General features: G+C 40.8%; 1 protein-coding gene across 1 annotated transcript; it reads right to left on the bottom strand.

The window, feature by feature from the left end:
• Positions 1–4,513: 4,513 nt before the first annotated feature.
• Positions 4,514–10,856, bottom strand: LOC134342856 (melanocortin receptor 3-like). Its single transcript, XM_063041496.1, has one exon. The coding sequence runs from the start codon at positions 10,618–10,620 to the stop codon at positions 9,640–9,642; it is 981 nt and encodes a 326-aa protein (XP_062897566.1). The 5' UTR covers positions 10,621–10,856; the 3' UTR covers positions 4,514–9,639.
• Positions 10,857–27,485: the final 16,629 nt, after the last annotated feature.

The raw sequence follows: 27,485 nt of genomic DNA, 5'->3' as shown, positions 1-27,485 counted from the left end.
AGGTGGTGTTGGTGGAGCCTCAGCCTTTGAGCTTTCCCAGCATGTTGGAGATTATTGCTCACTCTGTGGATGAAAGTGGGGGCCGTAGGAAGTATGAGCAACCAAACCATGGAACAGTTGTTCAGTTGTTCAGGGAGCCAGGTGCCGGGGGGGGGGCGGGTGGTGGGTGGTGTGGAACAACAGAGATATAGTTCTGATTGGGGATAGTATAGTCAGAGGAATGGGTTTAGAATGTCTCATCTGAACTGCAGAGGAATTTGGAGTGGGAGGGGGAAGATCCAGTTGTCATGGTCCATGCGGGTACCAATGATGTAGGAAGAACAAGGAAAGAGGTTCTGTTGAGGTAATTTGAGCAGTTAGGGGCTAAAGTAAATGAGAGAGTATTCCAATAGGACAGGCTCCACCTCAACCAAATTATATTAGAGGGACAGGTAGGTGAGAAAAAGGTGTGGGGGAATCTGTTGGTAAAAAATGACATCAAATCCTTAGAAGGAGGTGACATAGGATTGGAGATATGGAATCCTGTGAGTAGAGTTAAGAATCTGTAAGGGTAAAAAGAGCCAGATGCGAGTTATATACAGGCCACCAAAATAGTAGCCAGGATGTGGGGTATAAATTCCAACCAGAGATAAAAAGAACATGTAAAAAGGGCAATGTTACAATAGTCATGGGGGTTTCAATATGCAGGTAGGTTGGGAAAAGCAGGTTGGTGATGGATCCCAAGAGGGGTAATTTGTTGATGCCTACCCCCTCCAACCCTATATATTGTTTTGTGTGTTCTCAATGTGGTTTCCTCTGTACCGGTGAGATCAAGCAGAGACTGGACAACCACTTTGTCAAACATCTGCATTTTGTCTGCAGTGGTCATCTTCAGCAACTCCCCTCCCCTGGTTAGTCTACAACCCAAAGGCATGAACATTGAATTTTTAAGTTTCAGGGAACACCTGTTCCTTTCTCTCTCTTTCTGATCCTCTCCTTAATCTTTGCTATCCACATCCTGTTTAGCTTCCTTTTACTCAACTTTTCTGGTTCCATCTGCGTATCATCCACACCCCCTGAGCCATCTGTTCTCGTTTCATGGAACATAGGACAGAACAGCACAGAACAGGCTCTTGGGCCCACAATGTTGTGCTGACCCAATTAAATTAGTAATCATATCGGCAACCTAACTAGTCCCGTCTGCCTACACAATATCCACATCCTTCAATTTTCTTCACATATGTGTGCCTATTTAAATATCTCTTAAAAATCCTTATTGTATTTGCCTCTACCACCACTCCACAGCAGTGCAGCAGTGCACTCCGGGCACCTGCCACTCTCTGTGTAAAAAAAAAGAAAAAAATTCCCCTCACATTTCTTTTGAAATTACCCCCTCTCACCTTAAATACATGCCCATTGGTATTAGACATTGCACACTGGGAAAATGATAGAGTCTGTCTATTCATTCCTTTCATAATCTTGTAATCCTGTCATAATCAGATAAACCTCTATCAGATCCCCCAGCCTTTGCTACTCCAGGGAATACGGCCCAAGTTTGTCCAACTTCTTGTTGTAGCACATCCAGCAACATCCTGATAAGTATCTTCTGCACCCTCTCCAAAGCCTCGACATCCTTCCTATAATGAGTCGACCAGAGCTATATGCAATGCTCCAGATGTAGCCTAACTAGAGTTTTGTAAAGCTACAACATAACTTCCTGATGTTTGAATTCAATGCCTCAACTTATAAATGCATGCATGCCATATGCCTTCTTAAGTACTCTGTGTAGGCACTTTCAGAGAGCTATAAACTTGGACCTCAATATCCCTCTTGCTCATCATCACTGTTAAGGGTCTTGTACTTAACAGTGTACGGTCTCTTTACATTTGACCTACCAAAGTGCAACACTTCATACTTGTCTGTGTTAAACTCCATCTGCCATTTCTCTGCCCAGAGCTGCAACTGATCTATATATCACTGTATTCTTTGCCAGTCTTCTACGCTACCCACAACACCACCAATCTTCGTATCTTCTGCAAACATACTAACTAACCCACGCAGCTACCATTTCAGCCAGGTCCTTTATAAGCATCACAAACAGCAGAGGTCACAGTACAGATTCTTGTGGAACACCACAAATCACAAAACTCCAGTTAGAATAAATTCCTTTGACCACCACACTCTGTCTTTTATGGTTAATCCAATTTTGAATCTAACCACCTAACTCAGCATGAATCCCAGACATGTTCTGGATGAGCCTCCCATGAGGGACTTTTTGGAATGCCTTACTAAAATCCTTGTAAACAACATCCACCATCCCACCTTCATCAGTCACCTTCATCACCTCAACAAAATACTCATTAAATCAGTATGACATTACTTATCTTGCACAAAGCCTTGCTGGCTTCCCTAATTAGGCCATGGTACTTTAAATGCTCATAAATCCTATCCCTAAGAATTCTCTTCAGTAACTTCCCTACCACTGATGTGAGACTCACTGGTCTATAGTTTCTAGGATTATCTTCAAAATGGGTCTCGAAGCAATTCCCTTAACTTCCTTTACGTCTTTTTATTTCAGATATGGTCCTACATACAGCCTGTAATCTATATTCGGGCCGATCAGGTGATCTGGTGCTTTGCTCTCTCAGAGTGTTCCACAAGGCTGTGACCTAAGCGTGCGGCACAGAGGTCAAGAAGCCTGGAGACGGGGTGCACTTGCACCTCCCTCCTCACCACCATTCAGGGCCAGAAATAGTCCTTCCAGCTGAGGCCACACTTCACCTACAAGTCTGTTGGTGTCATCTGATGTATCTGGTGTTCCTGGTTTGGCCTCCTCTACACCGGTGAGACCTGATGTACGTTGAGGAACCCCCTCACTGAGCATCTTCACTCCATCCACCACAAAGATAAAACGGCATTTCCCAGTGGCTACATATTTTAACTTTATTTCCCATTCCTATTCTGACATGTCGGTCCATGGCCTCCTCTATGGTCACAAAGAGGCTACTTTCGGGTTGGAGGCGCAACACCTCATATTCCATCTGGGTAGCCACCAACCCAGAAAGGAGAAGGTGATGGACAGGTTAGGAGAGGAGGAGTAAGAGGCAAATGAGCATAAAAGAAAAAGGAGTGGGTGTAAAATTATTAGGAGTTAGAGAAAATTGTTTTTTTCCTGGCTCCCCTCTTACCCCTGCTCTTCTCACCTGCCCATCACCTTCCTCTGGTGCTCCTCCTCCTTCTCCTTCTCCCATGGTCTACTGGCCTCTCTGATTAGATTCCTTCTTCTTCAGCCCTTTACCTTTCCCACCCATCACCTTCCAGCTTCTCACTTCATCTCTCTTTCCCCACCCACCCACTGTCCCTCTCACCTAATCTCAACCTATTATCTGCCAGCTTGTACTCCTTCCCTTCCCCCACTTCTTATTCTAGCTTCTGCCCCTTCTTTTCCAGTACTGATGAAGGGTCTCAGCGTAAAATGCCAACTGTTTATTCCTCTCCATCGATGCTGCCTGACCTGAAGAGTTCCTTCAGCATTTTGAGTGTTTTGCCTTTGATTGGCACCCATACATTTCTCAATGCTCAGTGCACTATGCATCTAGTGTATACTGCATAGCGTAACATTCTTCAACAGCATCTCCCAAGTCCATGAAATGAGATATTAAGACAGTAAAAACTGATTTCTCCACCGACAAACTCCCCTCTGAATTATACCATTCTGACTTGGACATGTGTCACTATTTCTTCATTACTGTTATGTTAAAATCCTTGAACACTCTACCTGATGTTTTGAAAGGTTATACTGTAGGCAGATCTTTATAACAAGGGCTACAGTGGTTCAGCATGTTGACTCACCGCAATCTCAAGAACAACTATGGAAGGGCCATTCACATCCACATCTTGCGGTTTAATTAAAAAGCAGTGAGCTATTACAGCAGTGATCCTTTAGCTTAGTACATCCCTGGTTTTGAGTAAGAAGGTGCATTGTTACCCCAATATAGTCCTAATGAATGATTGCTTCAGTTCTCCCTCTGAAGTCTTAATATTATTCAATAGTATAATTGTATATGGTTAGCTGCCTGGACATTTGGGTTGTAAGAGCTCACAAGTCACTCCCTACTGACAGGAATCAACCAGTCAGAATTGTCCATATGGCTACATTGGGACCATTCTGAGAATCCAAAGCTAACATAATTCCTTCTGAGGAAGATTAGCCTAAGGCAGCACAACTCACAAGATGAAGGAGGTAAAAACTAACCTTCAGTAGCAGTAAAGAAAGATATTATTTTTCATAGCAAATTTGTAACTGTCAACCCCACATATTTATTTTTTTTATTTTTATTGCATCAATACCAGGCAGGAAGAGGTGAGGTGCGAAATGGCCCATGGATTTGCTTCAAGTGATCCCCTGACTAATCTCACCACCAAAGCAATTAGTTTCAACACCCAGTACTAAACAAACAGTGGAATATATTTATTGAGTTATGTAAGAAACTATTTACCACATTCCTTTAACAGCCACATTTTGCTTGTTTAAATTGGCATCTATTTTATATTTGTCAAGACATAGATTTATTTTAAAATACTAAACCAAATATACATAATATACAAATGTAGAATCACTAAAATATTTTGTTATTCAAAAAGGAAAAAAGTGAAAGTAAGTAATTAAGCATTCCCACTTTATTGATATAAGGTTCATATTTCGGAATTGGAAAACTGTTTGGAATATAGCAGATAGTATTGCATAACACAATTTACAACAATAAATTCTTGACATCAATTGCTCAATCTTTAGCTCTGAAGTAGACAGTTACACAACATTTTGCATTTCAATACTACAAAGTGGAATTGGACAGCATTAAACAAGGAGTACACTTGTGATAGTTTGGGATCACTGTATATGTCATCAAAATAATATACTACAATCTTCTGCAGTTTTCTCAGTGAAGTCAAGTTTATGATTTTCCCTATATAAATTTTAAGATTTTGCACAATGTATCTGTCAATGCAGTATAAACAATGCTTGCATCTGAAACCTTGTTAGCCAGCCAGCAAAGAAATAGCAAAATAGACTGGGTTAAATTAGGGACAGGAAAAGGTCATACAGCCCTCAAATCCATTCCGACATTGCATTAAGTCACAGCTGATCTCCATCTAAATTCCATTTAACCATTTTTTCCATGACTACAGAGAGCCTTAACTAATAACTATGGAACTCAGATAAATGTTCAAAATGCATTGTCTTTGGTGTTACTTAGAAAATGAAATTACAGGAATGAAATGTGTTTAATCTTAGAAAATTTTCACATGGCAACAGGAGTTTTTAATTAGAAACATCCTTCTGAGGATGGAATATATGCTTGAACATATTGTAAATGTACCCATATTGATGGAAATACTTATCTTTCAGTGTATTTTGTATGAATGTGGAATTTGTGAAAATAATAATTTTCTAGTCCACCAAGCAGCAATTTATGGGAAGAAAAGCATGAGAGAATGGAAGAATTGTGCTGAGATCTGGCATTGACTCGGTGGGATGAATGGCTCCCTCCTATGTTAAAAACAAATATAAAGAATAAACTTTATCCTTCCTACAAAAGAGAATAATTTCACATCTTCCTATATTACAAAAAAAAAATCCACTGGAGAAACTGTGTGGGTCAAGCAGCGTCTGTGGGGGTGAAGGGGAAGAAATTATTGTTATTTTAGGACAAGATGACACATTAGGATTCTAAGATTTGAAGACTTATTGCCTGGTCTCGAGGAAGAGTTCATACCCAAAGATATCGACAATTCCTTTCCCCCAACAGATGCTGCATGATCTGTTGTATTGTTTCAGCAGATTGTTTGTTGGTCCTCATTTGAGCATTTGCAATCTCCTTTTTTAAACCTTTCACCCACTTAGTTTTGTTGCCATAAATCTTTGTATTGTTCGCTCTGACTTTTCATCAGGGGTACTAATATAAATTGTAAATATTCGAGGGGCTAAGACCTTCCTAGTAACTACAATGACATTTCTCCATGAGATAATTGTAAGCAAAACACTAATCTCTGCCAGTGTCAAATACTGGCTGGCTAAAATACATTAAGAATATTTTCTTAGTCAAGAGGCCAAACATGATACCATATACTTATTGGTGACATGTCACATCTACATTCATTTGTCTGCCCCATGTAAAATGGTACTTAAAAGGATTTTCTTTCTGCCTATGAGCTTGAAGTACACCAAATCCCAGCAAGAAGTTACACATTCCAGGTTTTTGAATTGTGCATCCCATGCATTTATACTTTTGCAATATACAGCAGATAAACAAACAATAAAAGGTTACACTGTCCTTAAAATCTGAACAAGATTCCTGGATCTTCCAGAGATTACTAGCTTCAATAAGCTTCCTGCAAGTACATACACTTGTTTGGAATACCTAGCCACAGACCGTCATATCTAGTTTGTGTAACCTTTAACCAAAAACAAAGGAAAATAAATATTTCATTCAATTACATGAACAATTCAGGCACAGACCAAATGCCTATTTGGTTTCAGTTGGCACAATTAAACACAAGTCTTTGAACATATTACAAACATATACTTCGGTACAATTAATTAGTAACAGAAGACTGCTCAAAATACTAAGTCAACTAAAGTACAAATGTAAGCAGAAGTATTATTATCTGCATGAATTAAGTAGTAGTAGCAATATTGCCTAATAGTGAAACTATCTTCCGTGAAGAACACACATCACAGTTTTCTATGGCATTTTATTCTACACTGGATACACCCATGGCTCAGCTTTTGAATAGGTTGCTTGGTGCAGAACTGAGCCATACGGAAAGAAAGTTTCAGATAATGTCCTCTGCTTGTTTAGTTGATACCAAGATGTCTACTTTCCCTGTGATATGAATTTGGCCTCAGAACATGATCAGACCATTCAACAGTAAAGATCTTCCTACAACCATATCAGCTTGTTGTTGTTTAAAGTTCCGGTTCAATAGAAAAAAGGTTGGTTATTTGACCCTATTCCTTGAACATCAAAATAAAAGATTAAGTTATCAACTTCAGCACGGTGGGGGGGAGGGGGAACTGTGTGAAAATGAGAGGAAGGAGTTACATAACTTCAGCTTTTTTAATATTTTGTAGTCATTATTAACTGGACTTAGTCTGGTGAGGAGGGTGTGAGGACACCCAGCAGGACTAAAAAAAACAAGACCTGACAAAGGGCGGATGAGCTCCTTGTGAGCCAATGGCCATCTTCCGTGGAAGAGATTAAAGCCTCACCACGTATCTACGAATCGTAAGCTATGCACTTAGTTAGAAGAGACATGATGAACTTGGGCACTGCACCGTGTGCCTGGACTGCCCAAGGCCTCCGCCTAAGAAAGGGCCGAGCTCGAAGAAGCGGCCACGGCTGGAAGCCGACACGGTCTCGGGCTCGAGTTCAGCGGGAGCGGTGCCAAGGCAGCCAGCAAGAACAAGCTGGAGGAGAGGCTGTACTCGGTGCTGTCGCAAGATCGAAGAAGATGGAGGTGCATAGCCGCCAACCCTGGATTCAGGACGGCACCCTCTGACTGAATGACTGAGTCATTATTAAACTGATATGAGATTACAAATTCATCAATTGTCAAAATGCAGGCAGGCAGTAGATCATTTGGCCCTGCTTGGACATTCAATATAATCAAGGCTGATCCTTTATCACGATACCATCTTTCCATTCGCTCCCTTTATTCCTTGACACTTCTTGCATCTAATGCTTCTCTTTGGAAAAAAAATCAGTTGCATAATGTTGGCAAAAATAGTGTTCTGCAACTGATTTTCAGGGAAATTTCTTTAGCCAGGGAGTTCTGAATCTGTGGAATTTTTGCCACTTGCAGCTGTGGGGGCCAAGTCTTTCAATACAGAATTTGATAGATTCTTGTTTAGCTTGTGCATAAAGGGATACGGGGAGAAGGCAGGAGATTGGTTCTGAGGAAAATTGGATCAGCCATGATGAAGTGGTGGAACAGACTCGAGGGGTCAAATGGCCTAATTTTGCTCCTATATCTAATGGTCTTATAAAAATCTTTAAAAATTATGTTGTATTTAATTAAGCAAATTTTATAAGTGTGTAAACCCTCCGCATCTTGCAAGTAGATGTGTTTACTAAAACTGTTGTGTCACACTGTACTTAGTAACTCTCTACACAGAACCACTCAATGTGCAATCTAGTTTACTAAATTTCATAGATGGTTTTAATCAAATACAGTTTTCCCAAGGTGCTCACAGTTTCAATTAATAGGCTCTTTTCCATTCTAAATCCTATTTTTGAAAATGTAAACCATTTTTGTACCAATTTCCATACAATTTAATATAAAAATAATCTGAGTGCAATATACTTCATATATTTAAAGCACACAAAGACACAAAATGCAGGTTCAATCATGTTTTTAAAAATTACTTGACAAATATCGCAGTCTAGTTTGACAGAAACATTTGGTCTAGAGTACCTCTGTCGGATATTGCAAAGATAAGATTCAAAAATATATAAGTTCTGTTGAATTTGTTAAATTCTTCTCAATATTCTTCCAAAAGACACATACAGTAGCTTCACATACAAAACATGCATATCTCAGCAATGAGACCTAGCTTACACCATGTACTGTAGTTCATCTTTAAGTGAATAGATAGTCCATGCAAATGATGCCTTTAACACATTTAAAACAGTGCATTGTAAAAAATTGGGATTCTAAAACAGCTAATACCAATGCCGTAGAAATGTAATAAAGGCAACAAAATACAGAGAGGTTCAGAAAGGAGGATGCATTAAAAGAGTGATTCTGTTTTCTACTATGTCTGGCTGTAAGCTGAAGTGTAGTCTTGGAAGAGAAAATAATTGAAGGAAACTCATATATAAAGCCCAGAAACTTAAGAACAGAAATAAGTTCCTTTTAAGCATGTTATACTTTCATGAATGGCTCACCTGCCAAAATCAAGCAATTACTTTAGTTACATATTTAATTGAACTTATTGCATAGGGAAATCCAAGACTCAGTGTGCAAATGACTGCTAACCCTAGACATACATTGTTATTATTCGTATAATTTACCATAGGTCTTAGAAAGCAGAAAAAGTAAACAATTAATCCTCCAGAGAATTGTAGATGCTACTTGATCAGACATTGAATATTAATATGAAGCAGTTGCAATCAATAAAATGCCAACTGATGAAGCAGAATATTAGACAGGAAACAATTTAAAATATTCACTTTAATGTATCATTCATTATGTGCAAATATCTCTCAGAGTTTAAATTGTGCAGTCTTCATTTATTGCAAACACATTAAGCTGTTGTCTACTAAAGAAACATAAGTATCCTTGTATGAATGTTAATAAATGTTCATTATTATTTATTAATCACATCATTTTGCATGTCTGTAGCACAAGAACATGGCCTGCAACGGGAATCACAAGATATTAACTACTCTTAGCTTTTCACAGTTTTGCAAACCTGCAGTGAGTATTTGCAGCAGATATATCATGAAGGGTTTGATACTGTGTTCCATCTTCCAAAGTTCTGTCCACATGGTTTCTGTATGCACTGATTGATTATGAGATTTACAGTTGTAGGTTCAAGCATCACTTTGGAGCAAAAGGACTGTTGTTCCTCTCAGTATTTTGTACCTGTCAAAGTTATAACTTGCAGCGGAAGTTGAAATTCATGCAATAGCAGCAAAGAATCTCTTTGAACGTCTTGCGCATCTCTTGACTCCGGAAGGCGTAAATAATCGGGTCAATGACTGAATTGCACATGATGAGAATCAAGTAGGTGTTAAAATGTGAAGTGTAACATATGCAGTATGGGTTTTTAGGGCATGATATAATCATGATGAGGTGAAGGAAAAACGGTGCCCAACAGATGATAAAGATTCCAAGCAGGATAGTGATGGTAATTGCCCCTTTCATACACGTCCTCTGATGGACCACACCGGGGACTGGGAGTGTTGCGATTCTTTTAATGTGTAGTCGGGCAAGCATAAACATGTGGACATAAAGAGTAGTCATGAGGAAAAGCATGACGAAGAACATGGTGATAAGGCAAATGATGACGGTTTGACTGTCTGAATATATGATGAAGATGATACCACAGAAAATACAAAAAACCCAGATAACTATGATCAAAATAATCGCTCGCTTTACCGTCATGATGCTGTGGTAGCGCAAAGCGTAGAAAATCGTGATGTACCTGTCGATGGCAATGACCAATAGATTGCATATTGAAGCTACTAAAGAAATGCAGATCATTGAGTCAAAAACATTATCCATTTGCTGAATGAGCTGGTCATTTGCCACTAAAAAGCCATTCTTTAAAAATGCCATCACTATTGTCTCCAAGGCATTGGATACACTTACCAGCATATCAGCCACTGCTAAACTACACAGGAAAAGATACATGGGAGAATGGAGGTTTTTGTTCTTAGCAACTGCCAGGATGACCAAGACGTTTTCTAAGAAGCTGATGATGCCCAGACAGAAAAACAGTTCAGCTTTAATTGGCACCTGCTCACAAAAGCTTGTGTCGTTCCTGTTGTTCAGGGTGCTGCTTTCATTCGGATCCTCTGTGCTGTTCATCATCGCAGGATAAAAGAAGAATGCTGAATGTGTCGAATTCATCTTGACAATGACGGAGTTGTACTTCTAGAAGCAAAGCTTAAACAGAACGAAATTTGTTCTCTGATGCTTCAGGAAAGTTCCATTAATTCATAGTGCAGAGGCTTGAGGTTGGCATATCATTCTTCACAATTTCAACTAATAGAAATTGATCCCCTTCAGGCCACCACAAGACCAATTGCTGCTGATTTAAAGGGTACCAAAACAGAAAGTTCCCTACTTTTCTTTCTTTCTCTTCATATGCAGAGAATTAATGCATTCCTTTAGATGTGCTGACTGATGTTTCAATGCATTTATAGTGCACTGACAGGCAATAGCTCCTCCCTATCCTTTGAAGATTTAAAATGTCCACTGAAAGTACAGGGTTATGACTGATTGGCAGAGAATTGCTCCGCCAGTCAGCAGCGATGTTCTGGAAATGTGGGATGGTCTTCATACTCTTCAGTGTCATTATGCTTGTAACTTGGTGCCCTCTTGTGTTATTATCTGTGAGTGCACATCTACAGTAAAGTTTTCATATCAGCATACTTGTATTTTTCCATGGGCTGTCAGCTTCTCTCGGTGGAGGTAGCATTGAACAGAGACAGCCCCGGCATATTAGTCAAGCTCTGTTGAAGATTTTTTAAAATCTGGGCACCGCAGCAAGTTCAATGGCAGAGGGAAAGCTTGCTGAGATACTTCAGCAAACTGAAAATTCTTACATGGCCATAACCAACGGTTTGCATAATTACGCCACAAAGGAAATGTAGATTACTGAGTCAAAAGCTTTGTCCATTTGTTGAATGAACCAATCATCTCCCTTTGGAATTTGAGGTGAGTTTGGTTAAGAGGTGATCACAGGCAGCAGGTGCAAGAGATGGTTCTCGGCAGTACATTCTGTCTAATACATGTACCTAATCTCCATTGAAAATTTTGCATATGTTACTGGGTGAAACTTTTAAATGCATAACCTTATATACATTTTTCTGTTAATTCTCCTGTTCAGTAATTTGCATTAAGCTTTTAAGTTAAGTTAAAGGCTATGTCTTGGATTCCATCTAAATTAGTCTGGGTAGACAGAGTAAAAAATTAATTCAATGTTGTTGGGGTTTATAGTTGCTCACAATCCCTCATGCATCACTGGATAGAGGTCAAGGATTGAATTTAATTCTAGGTCTTGAACAGCAAGAGATGCTGATGCTGGAATGCAGAGCGAAAACAAGCTGCAGGGGGAACTCAGTGGGTCAGGCAGCATCTGAAATAAGAGTGGAAACATTGACTGACCATTCCTCTTCACAGATGTAACCCTACCTGCTGAGTTTCTCTAGTAGTTTATATTGTGTTTTTAATTCTGTGTGTATTTGGAATGAAATGGGAATCTCTTCATGTAAAGGTGAGTGTGCAGTTTGCGTTGATTTAACCCCTCGATTACTTGACACAGAGTCCCCATACCACCCAGTAATATCAGGTCTGTTTGAGGGATTCTGTGGCTGGGAAACTAGGACTGAATACAATCTTAGTCCTTATTCATTGTTTGAACAACCCACTGACTCATGTAGACTGTGTGAATAGCATTATATTCATGAGAAGGGCCAGATTCATTTCTCCCCACGTTCAGTAAGATAAAATAGCTAGCTAAACTATCCCTCTCAACGAAAATAAGTGACTAAAAATCAGGAGTCAATCTTCCACATCCACAAAATGCATCAGTCCAGGCGATGTCTATGGATGGAAATAAACACATGACATTTTGGACCAAGATCCTTCATCAATCTTGGCATGATATATTGACTTTTTAATTCTCTCTATGGATTCTGCCTAATCTGCTGAGTTCCTCCAGCATTTTGTGTATTTCTAGCGTCTGCAGAACTGTTTGAGTCTCCACTCCTCTATCTCCTGTGATTTTCCCTCAGTGTCTGGTCCCTATAATTTTATATCAAAATAAACTTTCTTCAGAATAGAAAATAAGTACAAGAATGAACCATGCAATGTCATTTCATTTTTATATTTGTAGTCAATGCTTTAGGTACCATTCTATTACATTCCTATACATCAAGATCACTACTGTCACTGATGTGGCCCCCTGGGGTTATACATTACTAAAATAATTGGAGGGAGGCTTCCTCACACAATTCAGCCCCTCCCTCTTCGGTGGTGGAAGAATCCTGTACTGTGGTCTTGTCCCACGCAGGGGCTGCACCAAGCTTCACATCATCCCTCAGCATGTACTCCAGCAGCTTGGAATGTGCAGTGGGCACCATTCCTTCACGGACATCTCGATGTGCTGGCAGACCAACAACTTTTGGGCAGACACTGTCTGCTGATCTGCCAATAGCACTTATGTTCATCTCCTTGTGAGTCTCTGGGAACAGCCTGTAGATCAGAGAGTCTGCTGTCAGGCAACTGTTCACGATGTATCATGACAAAGATCCTTACATCTTTCTCCTCACCCGCTTCGCAAATCCACAGTCTGCAAAGAGGTGAGCAACAGTCTGGTGCCACTGCTGTCATCCTGTGGGCAGTGCTTGGTGGGAGTGATGCTCCATCCATGCAACACATGCAAAATGCTGAAGCAAATCAGCAGGCCAGCCAGCATCCATGGAAAAGAGTACAGCCGATGTTTCAGACTGAGAACCTTCAGCAGGACTGGAGAAAAAAAGATGAGGAATCAGAGTTAGCAGGTGGGGGGAGGTGAGGAAGTAACACAAGATGATGGGGAAACTGAGAGGAGGGAGGGGAGAGGTAAAGAGCTGGGAAATTATTTGGTGAAAGAGATACAGGACTGGAGAAGGGAGTGTCTAATCGGAGAGGACAGAAGGCTATGGGGGAGGGGGAGGAGCACCAAAGGGAGCCAATGGGCAGTCAAGAAGATAAGGTGAGAGATGGAAAGGGGGGATAGGGAATAGAGAAGTGGTGGTATTACCAGAAGTTTGAGAAATCGATGTTCATGCCATCAGGTTGGAGGCTGCCCAGACAGATTGTAAGGTGTTGCTCCTGCAACCTGAGTCTGGCCTCATCATGACAGTAGAGGAGGCCATGGATGGACATGTCAGAATGTGAATGGGGAGTGGAATTAAAATGGGTGGCCACTGGGAGATCACGCTTTTTCTCCCAGTAGACGGAGTGTAGGTGCTCGGCAAAATAGTCTCACAATCTACGTCGGGTCTCACTGATATACAGAAGGCCACACCGGGAGCACTGTGTACAGTAGATTACCCCAAATGACTCACCTCGAAGGGCTATTTAGGGCCCTACAGAACACAGAAAATCGGGGGGAAGGAATGATATTTTTGGTGACTGGGATCCTGTTGGAAATGGCGGGAGTTATGGAGAGTTATGTGTTGGACACAGAAGCTGGTGGGATGGGTGGTAGGTGTGGACAAGAGGAACCCATTCCCTCAGGGGTGGTGGGAGGATGGGGTGAGGGCAGATGTGCGCAAAATGGAAGAGATGCATTTGAGGGCAGTGTAGATGATGGAGGAAGGGAAGCCCTCTCTTTGATGAAGAAGGGCATCACTTTGTCCATCGAGTTCTTCTGTAGGACATTCTATTGGATGTTCTCAAGGTCTATCACTGTCCATAATGCTGCCCTGCCTGATCAAGCATTTTCTGTTTTCATTTCAGAAGGGTAGAGGGTATACGGGGTTGGACTGGCTGCTGAAATGACACAGCATGTCTCACTAAAAGGATAATCCTACTGGAAATTGCAACTTTGGTTAAAAGGAAGTCCAGTGATTGAAGACTATTAAAATAATTGTGTTAAAATATATATTATAGCATGGCTTTCTCATTTATCTATAGTTTTATCAAAGTTGGTACCATTATAACTCCTTCAGCTTTGTGTGTTCCTTTAAGATGCTTTCCAGCATTTCGATTGTGTTATTTGTATTAGCATAAATTTCATAGTAACTGACCTTTACTTAAATAAATTCTATTGGGTTAGTAAACTTCAACTCCCACAGATCGCTTGGTGTATTGGTTCAGAAGAGTTTTTAGAGCTCCTCACACCTGATGTTCTAGAATTTAATAAACTGTAGGGCCTTCCAGCATTCAGCAAATATCAAGGTGACTTCCTAACAAAAACTTTAGTTCAGAACTTCTTTGGCTTTTGGTTTGCATTTTATACATTACTAATCACGTTTAAAGGCAAAACACAACTATTTCATTTCGGTTGAAAAGCAAAAGAACTGCAGGTGCTGTTGCTAGAATTAACTCCTACATAGCAAGCACTTGCACCCGCTGCAATTCGCCTGTCGCCGCAATATGTACCTCTACAGCATGATGCAATTTCACTGGTTCTCCACTCAGCTTTGAATCACCTGTATGATAGTTATACCTACATCAGGCTGTTGTTTATTCATTACAGCTCAGTGTTCAACACAATCATACCCTCAGTTCTAATCAAGAAACTGCAGGGACTTAGCATCTGCACCACCTTCTGCAACTTGATCCTTGACTTCCTCATCAGAAACAACATCTCCTCCTTGCTGATAGTCAACACTAGCACACCTCAAGGTTGTTTGCTTAGCCCACTGCTCTACCCGCTCTACACCCACAACTGTATGGCTAGGCACAGCTTAAACGCCATCTAAAAATTTGCCAGTGACACAATTATTGTTGGCAGAATATCAGATGGTGACGAGGAGGTGCACAAGGGTGAGATAGATCAGCTGGTTGAGTGGTGACCTTGCAGTCAATGTCAGTAAGTCCAAGGAATTGATTGTGGATTTCAGGAAGGGGAAGTTGAGGGAACACACACCAGTTCCACTAGGGGACAGCAGTGGAAAAAGTGACCAGTTTCAACTTTCTGAGTGTCAAATCGTTGAAGATCTATCCTAGAACCAACATATTGATGCAATTACAAAGAAAGCACGGCAGTAGTGCTTTTAGGACTATTAGGGCTGTTAGGACTTTGAGGAGACCTGGTACAGTATGTCACAAATGACAAGCGTAAATTTCTACGGATGTACCCTAGAGATTATTCTAACCTGTGGCATCCCTGTTTGGTCTGGAGCGACCACCACACAGGATCGGAAGAAGCACTGCACTGACCTCCGCAGCCTCGAGGACACCTTTAAGAGATGATGCCTCGAAAGGTGGGACATGCCCTTTTCTCATTTCTACCATCAAGAAGGTGGTTCAGGAGCCTGAAAACACAATCTCAATGTTTCATGAACATCGTCTTCCTCCTTGTCATCAGATCTCTGAATGGACTATGAACCCATAAACACCAGCTCACTACTTTTTCCTCTCTTTTTCCACTATTTAATAAATTTAATTTATTAAATTAAGTTACTAATAATACACTTCTAATTGTAATTTATAGATTTTATTATTACATTTTGCAATGAGCTGCTGCTGTAAAACAACAAATTTCACTACATATGCCAATTTATTAAAGTTGTTTCTGATTCTGATTCTTGCCAGAAATCAAAATCTCACTGGATTAGTCAACACGCTCTTCATTAAAGCACATTTATTAAAGATAAAAATAGGAAAAGCTGGAGTTACACAACAAGTCTGTGGAGGGAGAAGCAATTAATGTTTTATAATGGTGATCTTTCATCAGAATTGGGAAATGGCAAGGATGTAACACGTTTTAATTTACACAGATTGTGGGGGAGGGAGAGGAGGAAGAGCAATAAGGTATGCAGTGGATGAGGTGCAAGAGAAAATGAATGACTCATTCATTCTGAAGTGTTGACGGAAGGAAGGTGAAAAAGGTTGGAATATAGGGAAGAGGGTAGATATACATGGGGGAGAGAAATTAACTTTCAAATATCAGAAGAGGAAAGAACGAAAATATTTGAACTTTGAAAATGTGCAGTATGAGTCTAAAGTAATTAATTACCTGTAATTGTTGAATTAAAGACTTCAGCATCTTGTGTGTGCTACTCTTAAAAACAGTCGTGTACCTGGTCAGAAGCTGAGTGCTGTTCCCAGAGATTACATTGGTCTTTGTTGGAGAAGTGTGAGTGGCCAAAATGAAAGGTTAGAGTGGGAGTGTGATTAAATCTTGGAGCAACAGGCACATGGACGTTCATGATCATCTTGTGGACTGAACAGAGATGTTTTGCAAAGCAATCTGCATTTGCTTTCTTCAGTGCATATGAGATCACATCAAGAGTACCTCATAGAGTCAACTAGGTTGAAAGTAATTCAAGTGAATTATTGCTTCTTCTATTGCAAGTGTTTGAGTGTCTGAATGGTTTCATGGGAAGTGGTAAAAGGTGAGATGAGCATCTTCTATGGTTGCATGAAATGAGTGTATGGGAGGAGAAGGGGTGAGAGCAGAAGGATAGTAAATAAAATAGCCATGGTTGTTAGTCCTATCAATTATGGTAGTAATTATAGTTAAGAAATGGGAGTGGTCAGTTTAAATAGTTTTGGCACGGACCAGATGAACCAAAGGGCCTGTTTCTGTGCTTTACTTCTCTGGAACTCTATGATTATGATTCTAAATAAAGAAAGCATCTCAGAAACACTGGAACAGAATATGTCATTGTTATACAACCTATGAAGGCGATGAAGGTGTTACAGGAGTTGGAGTGGGAGAAATTATAATTTCCACTTCAGAAGATAGATTTGCAGATAGAGAAGATAGAAGGTGAATGGAACTGTCAGAGACAAGAAGAAAGTGAGAACAGCATCAGAAGTGGCAGTAAGCATAATGAATCCTCTGAGTTCATTATGAGATCAAGAAACAATACCAACACAATCAATCAATGTTACCAACAAAGTGTGTGTGGGAATTGAGGTTCTGGTGAGAGAGGGATCCTGCAAGGTAATGAAACAAGGAATTGCAGACTGTTTCATATATCCCATAAACCTGGGGGTGGCTTGGACCAAGTTGGTTCCCATATCTACTCCCTGATAAGGGAGTTAAAGGAGAAGTTGTTGAAAGTAATAACATCTAACTGAGCAGGATGTGTGATGAGGACTCAGAAAGAATCGAAGATGGAACATTACAGCACAGTACAGGTCCTTCAACTTATGATGTTTTCCCAGCCTACTCGATATAGCCCTCCATTTTTCTATGATCCATGTGACCACTCAAGGTTTCTCAAATGCCCCTTATGTATCTGCCTCTACCATATCTACTGGCAGGGTGTTCCATGTATTCACCACCTGCTGTGTAAAAACTTACCTCTGACATTGCCCCTCTACTTTTCTAGAGCTACAATATTACCTCTTGGCTCTCGAACCCAATACCTGATTAACGAAGACCAACACACCAAACACCTTCTTAACCACTCTATCAACTTGCAGTGCAATATTGAGGGATCTATGGATGTGGGCCCCAAGATCCTTCTGTTCCTCCACACTGTTAAGAATCCTTCCATTAGCCCTTCCTTCCTTCATATTTGACCTTCCAGAAAGAATCACTTCATACTTTTCAGGATTGAACTCTATCTGCCACTTCTCAGCCCAGCTCTGCATCCTCCAATGTCCCATTGTAACCTTCAACAACCTTCTGCACTATTTAAAATTTCATCAAACTTCACTTTACCTGCAAATGAAGCAACCCATGCTTCAAATTCTTAGCTGTCATTTATAAAAAAAATCACAAAGGGCAGGGGGTTCCAGAATAAATCCATGTGGAACACCACCACAGGTAGAATACATTCCATCTACAACCACTGACTATGGGCAAGCCAGTTCTGAATCTGGATAGCACATCTCCTAACTTTCTGAATGAGCCGACCATGGGGAGCCATATCAAATGCCTTACTGAAATACTGTACATTAGACTTCTGTTCAAAGGGAAAGTGAAAGGCCCACAGACCATTCTGTTGGAGCATGGAGTTGCAGAGTAAATTTAATTTCATGGTGAAAATGGGCTGGTTGGGACATTAAAATCAAAGGCATTTTTTTGGTGATTGAGATCATCAGAAGTGTTGCAGATGGAAAGGGACAGGATGACGGGAGAATAAAATTAAGCTAAAGGGTGTAGAGGTAAATTCTGCATGACAAAAACTAGCTGAAACAATCAGACGAGCAGGATGCACTTCTTTTGGATTTTAGGAATGAGATAGAAGTGAGTTGTGCATGGGTAGGGTCAATGAGAGTGGAAGCTGTGGAGATAAGGTCTTCAGAAGGAGTAAAAACAGTCACCATCTGAAGTGAGTCCAGCAAAGGAGCTTGGCCCAAAATGCCGACTGTCTATTCCATAGATGGTGCCTGGCTTCCAGCATTTTGTGTGTGTTGCTTGAATTTCCAGCATCTGCAGATTTTCTCTTGCTCACCATCTGAAGTTAATAACTTGTTGTTCAGAAGTGTAGTCATGATCCAGACAAGGGTACGAGGAAGTGTCAGCGAGTTAGTGTTTAGCCTCTGACAGGTAGATATAATTTGCCAAACAGCAACAGCAGCACAATCTGACCACAATATTGGTATCAGTCCGCGGTGAACCTCATTCTTCACCTTCAGAAGGGAGAAGGAGTAAGTGGAAAAATGAAAGTCAAATTCATGGCAGTTGGCAAAAACTCTGGAGATGGTAAGAGGCTGGAAAAAAAGAGATCTTGGACAGCAGTAATATGCAGCTTAAGATGTTTAAGTTGCAAGTTTTATTTTCCATTTCTGATGAAGGCTCATTGAGCAGAAGCAGTCACTTGGTTTTCCTGCCAACAGGTACCAGCTGACCCATTGACCATGTACAGCATTTTCAGTTTTTATTTCAGATTTCCAGCCCCTTACTGATATAGCTCTGGCTGATAACATTAAAGTTTGTTTAATCCCCTCAAAATCATCTGCTTATTTTAAATTATACCTTCCAAAAGCAGAATAATCATTCAGAGAAATTAAAACATACACTCTGGCATTAAGTATATTTATATTACATAGCTGTATGAAATACCAATCACATTTGTATTCCATGTAACAAATCAAACAGTAGGCTAACAAATTTGACAAGACCCCTTCACATCTCAGGCTATTATATAGCTGTCTGTGAATGTATGGTTCAAACACTCTCCAATGTTACAGTGCCTTGATAGATAAATTAGGGGAATGATACAGTATAATCACTTGCACTCACAGGGGTGAGTCGCTCACATATCTATAAATAACTCACTTATTTATGCTGAAGTTACTACTAACAATTTGAAATAAATGGTATCCAGAACAAGTAGTTGATATAAATATGATTATTAAACAAAGCCACCACAAGTTTGATCTGTTGAGCCTTCAGTTGACTTGTAGTGTGTTGAATCCAGATATATTCATAGTGCCCAACCTAGTCTAATTATTGTTAACTGCCTTTTCTTTTCACAAAGATTGTTTTGATTTGTAGCCCTCTGCTTTTTAAACACCATGTTACTAAAGCAATAATATTTAACTTACAATCAGAAGACCAGAAAATATAGGAACAGAATTAGGACATTTGGCCTATCAAGTCTGCTTTGCCATTCTATCATAGCTGATGCTTTTCCTTCTCAGCCACAATCTTCTGGCTTCTCCATGTAACCCTTCATGCCCTGACAAATCAAGAAGGTACTGAGCTCTGCCTTAAATATACCCAATAACTAAGCAGCTGCGGAGGCCCGGTCACTGGGCGCATTTGCGGCAGAAGTTGATAGGTTCTTGAATAGTCAGGGCATGAAAGGTTATGGGGAGAAAGTTGAGGAATGGAGTGGAGAAAGAAATGGATCAGCTGTGATGAAATGGCAGAACAGACTGGATGGGCTGAATGGCCCAATACTGCTCCTATGTCTTATGGTCTTATGAACTTAGCCTCTATGGCGACCCGTGGCAATGAATTCCACAGACTCACCACTCTCTGGCAAAAGAAATTCCTCCTCATCTCCATTCTAAATGGGTGTCTCTCTATTCTGAGGCCGTGTCCTCTGGACCAAGACACCCCCGCTATTGGAAATGTACTCTCCACATCCACTCGGTTGAGGCCTTTCAACATTTATTAGGTTTCAATGAGATCCTCCTTCATTCTTCTGAATTTCAATGAGAATAGGCCCAGGGCCATCAAATGGTCCTCATATGATAAAACTTTCATTACCGGAAACATTCTTGTGAACCCTCTCCAATGTCAGCACATCCTTTCTGAGATAAGGGGCCCAAAACTACTCACAATACTCCACGAGACCTTACTAGAGCCTTAATAAAACTTCAACATTACATCATTGTTTTTATATTCTAGTCCTCTTGAAATGAATGTGAACATTGCATTTGTCTTCCTCACTACTGACTCAACCTGAAAAGTACCCTTTAGGGAATCCTGCACAATGACTCCCAAGTTCTATTGCTCCTTAGCTTTTTGAATTTTCTCTCCATTTAGAGAATAGTATACACTTTTATTTCTTCGACCACAGAGCATAATCATACACTTTCTGAAACTTCTTATTCCGTTTGCCACTTCTTTGCCCATTCTCTATCTGTCTAAGTCTTCCTGCAGCCACCCTGCTTCCAGAACACTACCCGCCCCTTCACCTATCTGCGTATCATTCACAAACTTGGCCACAAAGTCATCACTTCTGTCATCCAAAATCATTGATATACGAGGAGTGATTGATAAGTTCGTGGCCTAAGGTAGAAGGAGTCAATTCAGAAAACCTAGCACATTTATTTTTCAAATAGTACCCTCCTATATTTACACACTTAGTCCAGTGGTCGTGGAGCATATGGATCCCTTCTTTGTAGAAGTCGGCATCTTGGACCTTCAGAAAGTGGTCCACAACAGGGGTGATTGATAAGTTCGTGGCCTAAGGTAGAAGGAGATGGAGTTATTAACTTCAAGCTTTCTGCATAATCACTCAAAGAGATGAACGTCATGTGCATGTAATGAGAGCTGTATAACTCATCTCATTCTAATGTGCTAGGTTTTCTAAAATTGACTCCTTCTACCTTAGGCTACGAGCTTATCAATTACCCCTCATATATAAAGTAAACAGAAGTAGTTCCAACACAGATCCCAGCGGAACAACACTTGTTACCGGCAGCCAACCAAAAAGGCCTTTTGAAAATCCAGGTATGCAACATTCTCTGATTCTTCTTTGTCTACCCTGCTTGTTATTTCTTCAAAGAATTACAATAGATCTGTCAGGTAAGATTTTCTCTTAAGGAAACCATGCTAAATTCAGCCTATATTATCATGTGCCTCCAAGTACCCTGAAACCACAGCCTTACCAATTGATTCCAACATCTACCTAAGCACTGAGGTCAGACTAACTGATCAATAATTTTCTTTCCTCTTCTTCTCTCACTTCTTGAGGAGTGGATTGACATTTGCAATCTTTCAGTCCTCTGGAACTATGCCAGAATCTATAGATCTGTGATAGATCATTACTGATGCCTCCACAATTTCTTCAGCTACATCTTTCAGAACCCTGGGGTGTAGACCAACTGAAAATTCAATACATACTTTCTGAATTATAGTTATATAATTCAATTGAAATTTAGAATTAAGTTTATATTATATTTGCGGCAAGAGAATTGATTAGGAAACTATTGGTCAGAATATACAACAGCAGCTGATTGATTTGCCATCACTGGTGACTTGTGGTTGTCATAAATTTGAGTTCCTGAAATTGCAGTTAAGAAACAAGTTCTTTGGCTGATCAAATCCATGCCAACCATCTAACTTCCAGTTACACTATTCTACCTTGTATTTCCATCATTACCTCCCAGATTCTACAATTACTCTGCATTCAAAGGGAATTTTACAGTGGCTAATTAAATTACCAACCTGTGCAAGGCTAAAGAAAGAGATAAAGTTGTATTACTTGTAGCCTTGGGCTACTTCTAATGAGAAGCTCACACAGGTCAGTTAGATGACCCTGAGCCAACAAAACTAAAAAATCATAGATTAATCTGACGAGGAAAAGAATAAGAATGGAGGATTTCAGGAGCACAGGCAGTGACAAATCTGAGGAGACCAACAATCGTGTGGGTTCCGGAAACGGGTGGTGGAGGGATCTAACTGGGCAGACTGCCTGGCAATGTTTTGGGCGTATGTCCATGCCTGGGTAACCATTGAGAGGGAACACACGTGGTCCACAGCAACCATAGAGGTGTTCAGGGACCATTGGGCTTCATGGGGGATTAGCATCATCATTGACACAGATGGAAACATTTTAGTTTAATGTCGTCTGTCCAGTAGTTGTGTAGTGATTGTGTTAGTTACTGGTTTATATATATATTCCAGCCCTGAATATTGTAATAAAGATATTTTGTAAAAAAAACAAGTGGATGAGCCGATGTTGGAAATGTAGTGATTACATTGGGATCAAGATGAACACCTGGCCAGCATCTTCTCCTTTCCAGGGTAATACCTTTTCTCTTCTTTTGCTGTTCATGGAAGGTCAGGGAAACCTATGGAGTGTGCACACAAGTATTTGTATAAATTCATTTTCTTGTTATCCGAGCAAATAAAGGTACTTGTCAGTAAATACAGATTCTCTCTGTGCCTAACTGATCATTACTATTAAGGGATAATCCTGCTAACATAACAGCACATTGGTTTAAATACAGATTCATTGCTTTCTTTGAATGGGAGTTGATGTGACAACTCTAGGGACTATGTATTTGATCTGACTCTATAATGTAAATGGGGGCATTTGGATTAAATGTCCCTCTCAATACATGGCTTACAGCATACAGGGTGAGAATTAAACTCATTTGGATTGGTTATTATTCACCAGTTCCTGTCTGCCTTTAAAACAAAATCTCTCAGAGGAATGCAAAGATTGGGAGGCCATGCTTCAGGGCTCTTAGAGCATCTGGTGGTTTTTATGTGGAAGGTAAAAAATCATCTATTGAATTATCATCTTTCTTTCTGCAGACAACTCCTCAAGCAATATGGACACCGAGTGATCCCAAATCATTATTTAAATCAAAATCCATATTAATTCTATATGCAGGTATATAGGTATATGCAGGTATATGCAGGGAGGGTTTAAACTAATTTGGCAGGGGGATGGGAACTGGAATGGTAGAGCGGAGGAAGGGGAACACAGAAATAAATCTAAGGTAGTGAGCAGTAAAGATGTCAGGAAAGACAGGCAGGTGATGGGGCAAATGTGTAGCCATTGGGATGAGTTGAAGTGCAATAAAGTTGCAGTGAAATCAAAGCAAAAAGTATCAAATACTGGTCTTAAGGTGTTGTACTTAAATGCATGCAGCATAAGGAATAAGGTGGATGATCTTGTTGTACAGCTGCAGATTGGCAGGTATGATATTGTGGCCATCACTGAGACCTGGCTAAAGGATGCATGTCTCTGGGAGCTGAACGTCCAAGGATACACGGTGTATCGGAAGGATAGGAAGGTAGGCAGAGGGGGAGGCGTGGCTTTATTGGTAAGAAATGATATTAAATCATTAGAAAGAGGTGATATAGGATCGGAAGGTGCAGAATCTTTATGGGTTGAGCTAAGGAATAGCAGGGGTAAAAGGACCCTGATGGCAGTTATTTATAGGCCTCCAAACAGCTGCAGGAATGTGGACTACAAATTACAACTGGAAATAGAAAAGGCTTGTCAGAAGGGCAGTGTTATGATAATTGTGGGGGATTTTAACATGCGAGTAGATTGGAAAAATCAGGTCGGCACTGGATCTCAAGAGAGAGAATTTGTAGAATATCTGCGAGATGGCTTTTTAGGACAGCTTGTTGTTGAGCCCACTAGGGGATCGGCTGTACTGGATTGGGTATTGTGTAATGAACCGGAGGTGATTGGAGAGATTGAGGTGAAGGAACCTTTAGGAGGCAGTGATCATAACATGATTGAGTTCACTGTGAAATTAGAAAAAGGGAAGCTGAAATCTGATGTGTCGGTGTTTCAGTGGAGTAAAGGAAATTACAGTGGCATGAGAGAGGAACTGGCCAAAGTTGACTGGAAAGAGACACTGGCGGGAAGGACGGCAGAGCAGCAGTGGCTGGAGTTTATGCGAGAAATGAGAAATGTGCAAGACTGGTATATTCCAAAAAAGAAGAAATTTTCGAGTGGAAAAAGGATGCAACCGTGGTTGACAAGAGAAGTCAAAGCCAAAGTTAAAGTAAAGGAGAGGGCATACAAGGAAGCAAAAATTAGTGGGAAGACAGAGGATTGGGAAGTTTTTAAAACCTTACAAAAGGAAACCAAGAAGGTCATTAAGAGAGAAAAGATTAACTATGAAAGGAAACTAGCAAATAATATCAAAGAGGATACTAAAAGCTTTTTCAAGTATATAAAGAGTAAAAGACAGGTGAGAGTAGATATAGGACCGATAGAAAATGATACTGGAGAAATTGTAATGGGAGATGAGGAGATGGCAGAGGAACTGAACTAGTATTTTGCATCAGTGTTCACTGAGGAAGACAGCAGGATACCGGACACTCAAGGGTAGCAGGGAAGAGAAGTGTGTGCAGTCACAATTATGACAGAGAAAGTACTCAGGAAGCTGAATAGGCTAAAGGTCGATAAATCTCCTGGACCAGATGGAATGCACCCTCGTGTTCTGAAGGAAGTAGCTGTGGAGATTGCGGAGGCATTAGCGATGATCTTTCAAAAATCGATAGATTCTGGCATGGTTCCGGAAGACTGGAAGATTGCAAATGTCACTACGCTATTTAAGAAGGGGGCAAGGAAGCATAAAGGAAATTATAGACCTGTTAGCTTGACGTCGGTGGTTGGGAAGTTGTTGGAGTCGATTGTCAAGGATGAGGTTACCGAGTACCTGGAAGCATATGACAAGATAGGCAGAACTCAGCATGGATTCCTTAAAGGAAAATCCTGCCTGACAAACCTATTTCAATTTTTTGAGGAAATTACCAGTAGGCTAGACAAGGGAGATGCAGTGGATGTTGTATATTTGGATTTTCAGAAGGCCTTTGACAAAGTGCCACACATGAGGCTACTTAACAAGATAAGAGCCCATGGAATTACAGGAAAGTTACATACGTGGATAGAGCGTTGGCTGATTGGCAGGAAACAGAGAGTGGGAATAAAGGGATCCTATTCTGGTTGGCTGCCGGTTACCAGTGGTGTTCCACAGGGATCAGCGTTGGGGCCGCTTCTTTTTACATTGTACATCAACGATCTGGATTATGGAATAGATGGCTTTGTGGCTAAGTTTGCTGACGATACGAAAATAGGTGGAGGGGCCGGTAGTGCTGAGGAAACGGAGAGTCTGCAGAGAGACTTGGATAGATTGGAAGAATGGGCAGAGAAGTGGCAAATGAAGTACAATGTTGGAAAGTGTATGGTTATGCACTTTGGCAGAAAAAATAAACGGGCAGACTATTATTTAAATGGGGAAAGAATTCAAAGTTCTGAGATGCATCGGGACTTGGGAGTCCCCGTACAGGATACCCTTAAAGTTAACCTCCAGGTTGAGTCAGTAGTGAAGAAGGCAAATGCAATGTTGGCATTCATTTCTAGGGGAATAGAGTATAGGAGCAGGGATGTGATGTTGAGGCTCTATAAGGCGCTGGTGAGACCTCACTTGGAGTACTGTGGGCAGTTTTGGTCTCCTTATTTAAGAAAGGATGTGCTGACGTTGCAGAGGGTACAGAGAAGATTCACGAGAATGATTCCGGTAATGAGAGGGTTAACATATGAGGAACGTTTGTCCGCTCTTGGACTGTATTCCTTGGAGTTTAGAAGAATGAGGGGAGACCTCATAGAAACATTTCGAATGTTAAAAGGCATGGACAGAGTGGATGTGGCAAAGTTGTTTCCCATGATGGGGGAGTCTAGTACGAGAGGGCATGACTTCAGGACTGAAGGGCGCCCTTTCAGAACAGAAATGCGAAGAAATTTTTTTAGTCAGAGGGTGGTGAATCTATGGAATTTGTTGCCACGGGCAGCAGTGGAGGCCAAGTCATTGGGCGTATCTAAGGCAGAGATTGATAGGTATCTGAGTAGCCAGGGCATCAAAGGTTATGGTGAGAAGGCGGGGCAGTGGGACTAAATAGGATAAAATGGATCAGCTCATGATAAAATGGCGGAGCAGACTCGATGGGCCGAATGGCCTACTTCTGCTCCTTTGTCTTATGGTATTTTGCATTTACTATGTACCTGAATGCTGAGTAGATATCACATGAAAACAGAAACAGCACAATTTGCAATCTGCCAACAGCAGTTTTTACTAAGTCCTTGATTCTGTGTTTTTAATCAGAATCTGTGCTTGAAAAATGAAGCTTCCTTTATGCAAGAGTTTCTTCTTTTATATTACTGCTAAGGGGAATAAAATGGCTCCTCTGTACTGTTAACTGCTGAGACAGTGGTTCTCTATAGCAGTTGGTGATAATGGGACTTGTATTCATTTGATAACCAATTGGGATAGATGTTATACTTTCTGTCTGTGTGAAAGCTGTTAGTTTGCACGGGCTTCGGGGAGAAGGCGCGAAGAGGATGAAGAGAGAAGACGTGGCTTGAGGAGACAGTTTCCGGACCTGCTGGGCCTGGGCTTGGGGCGGGAGCCCAGGGGTTGAGGACAGCGAAGGAGGATCAGCGAATGGAAATCTGTGAGCTCCAACATTGTGCACTGGACATTTTTATGAAATTATTGGCACCTTTTATTTGTTTTCCTTTTCTTTTGCTTCTCTACCAACCCCATACTTAGGTATAAAATCTTAATCGTTTAACCGCACATTGTGGACTGAATGTTATTTCAGGGTACTGATGTTACACAGGGGACACAACACGCAGCATCCACCCAAACCAGAATGCGAAGGTTTGGCCAGACAGGGGTTTATCACCCCGAGATCATGCCACTAGGGAAAATGAGTGTTACATTTGGGGGCTCGTCCGGGATTTGATTCAGTGGGGTGCTGTGTGATTGCCCTGTTTAAATCAGTGCTGCTGTGTCTCTGTGGGATTGCGGTTAGCAACAGGTTTAGTGGGGTGGATATTTGTACCTTGGATAAATTGTTAATTCGATTTTTGAGTACGGTTAAA

This window comes from Mobula hypostoma, chromosome 2 (genome assembly GCF_963921235.1).
Source record: "Mobula hypostoma chromosome 2, sMobHyp1.1, whole genome shotgun sequence".
Taxonomy (NCBI): Eukaryota; Metazoa; Chordata; class Chondrichthyes; order Myliobatiformes; family Myliobatidae; genus Mobula; species Mobula hypostoma.
This window is presented reverse-complemented; position numbering and strand designations above follow the sequence as displayed.

Coding starts and splice junctions, on each gene's coding strand:
- LOC134342856 (XM_063041496.1), bottom strand. CDS start 10,620: ATGAATTCGACACATTCAGCATTCTTCTTTTATCCTGCGATGATGAAC.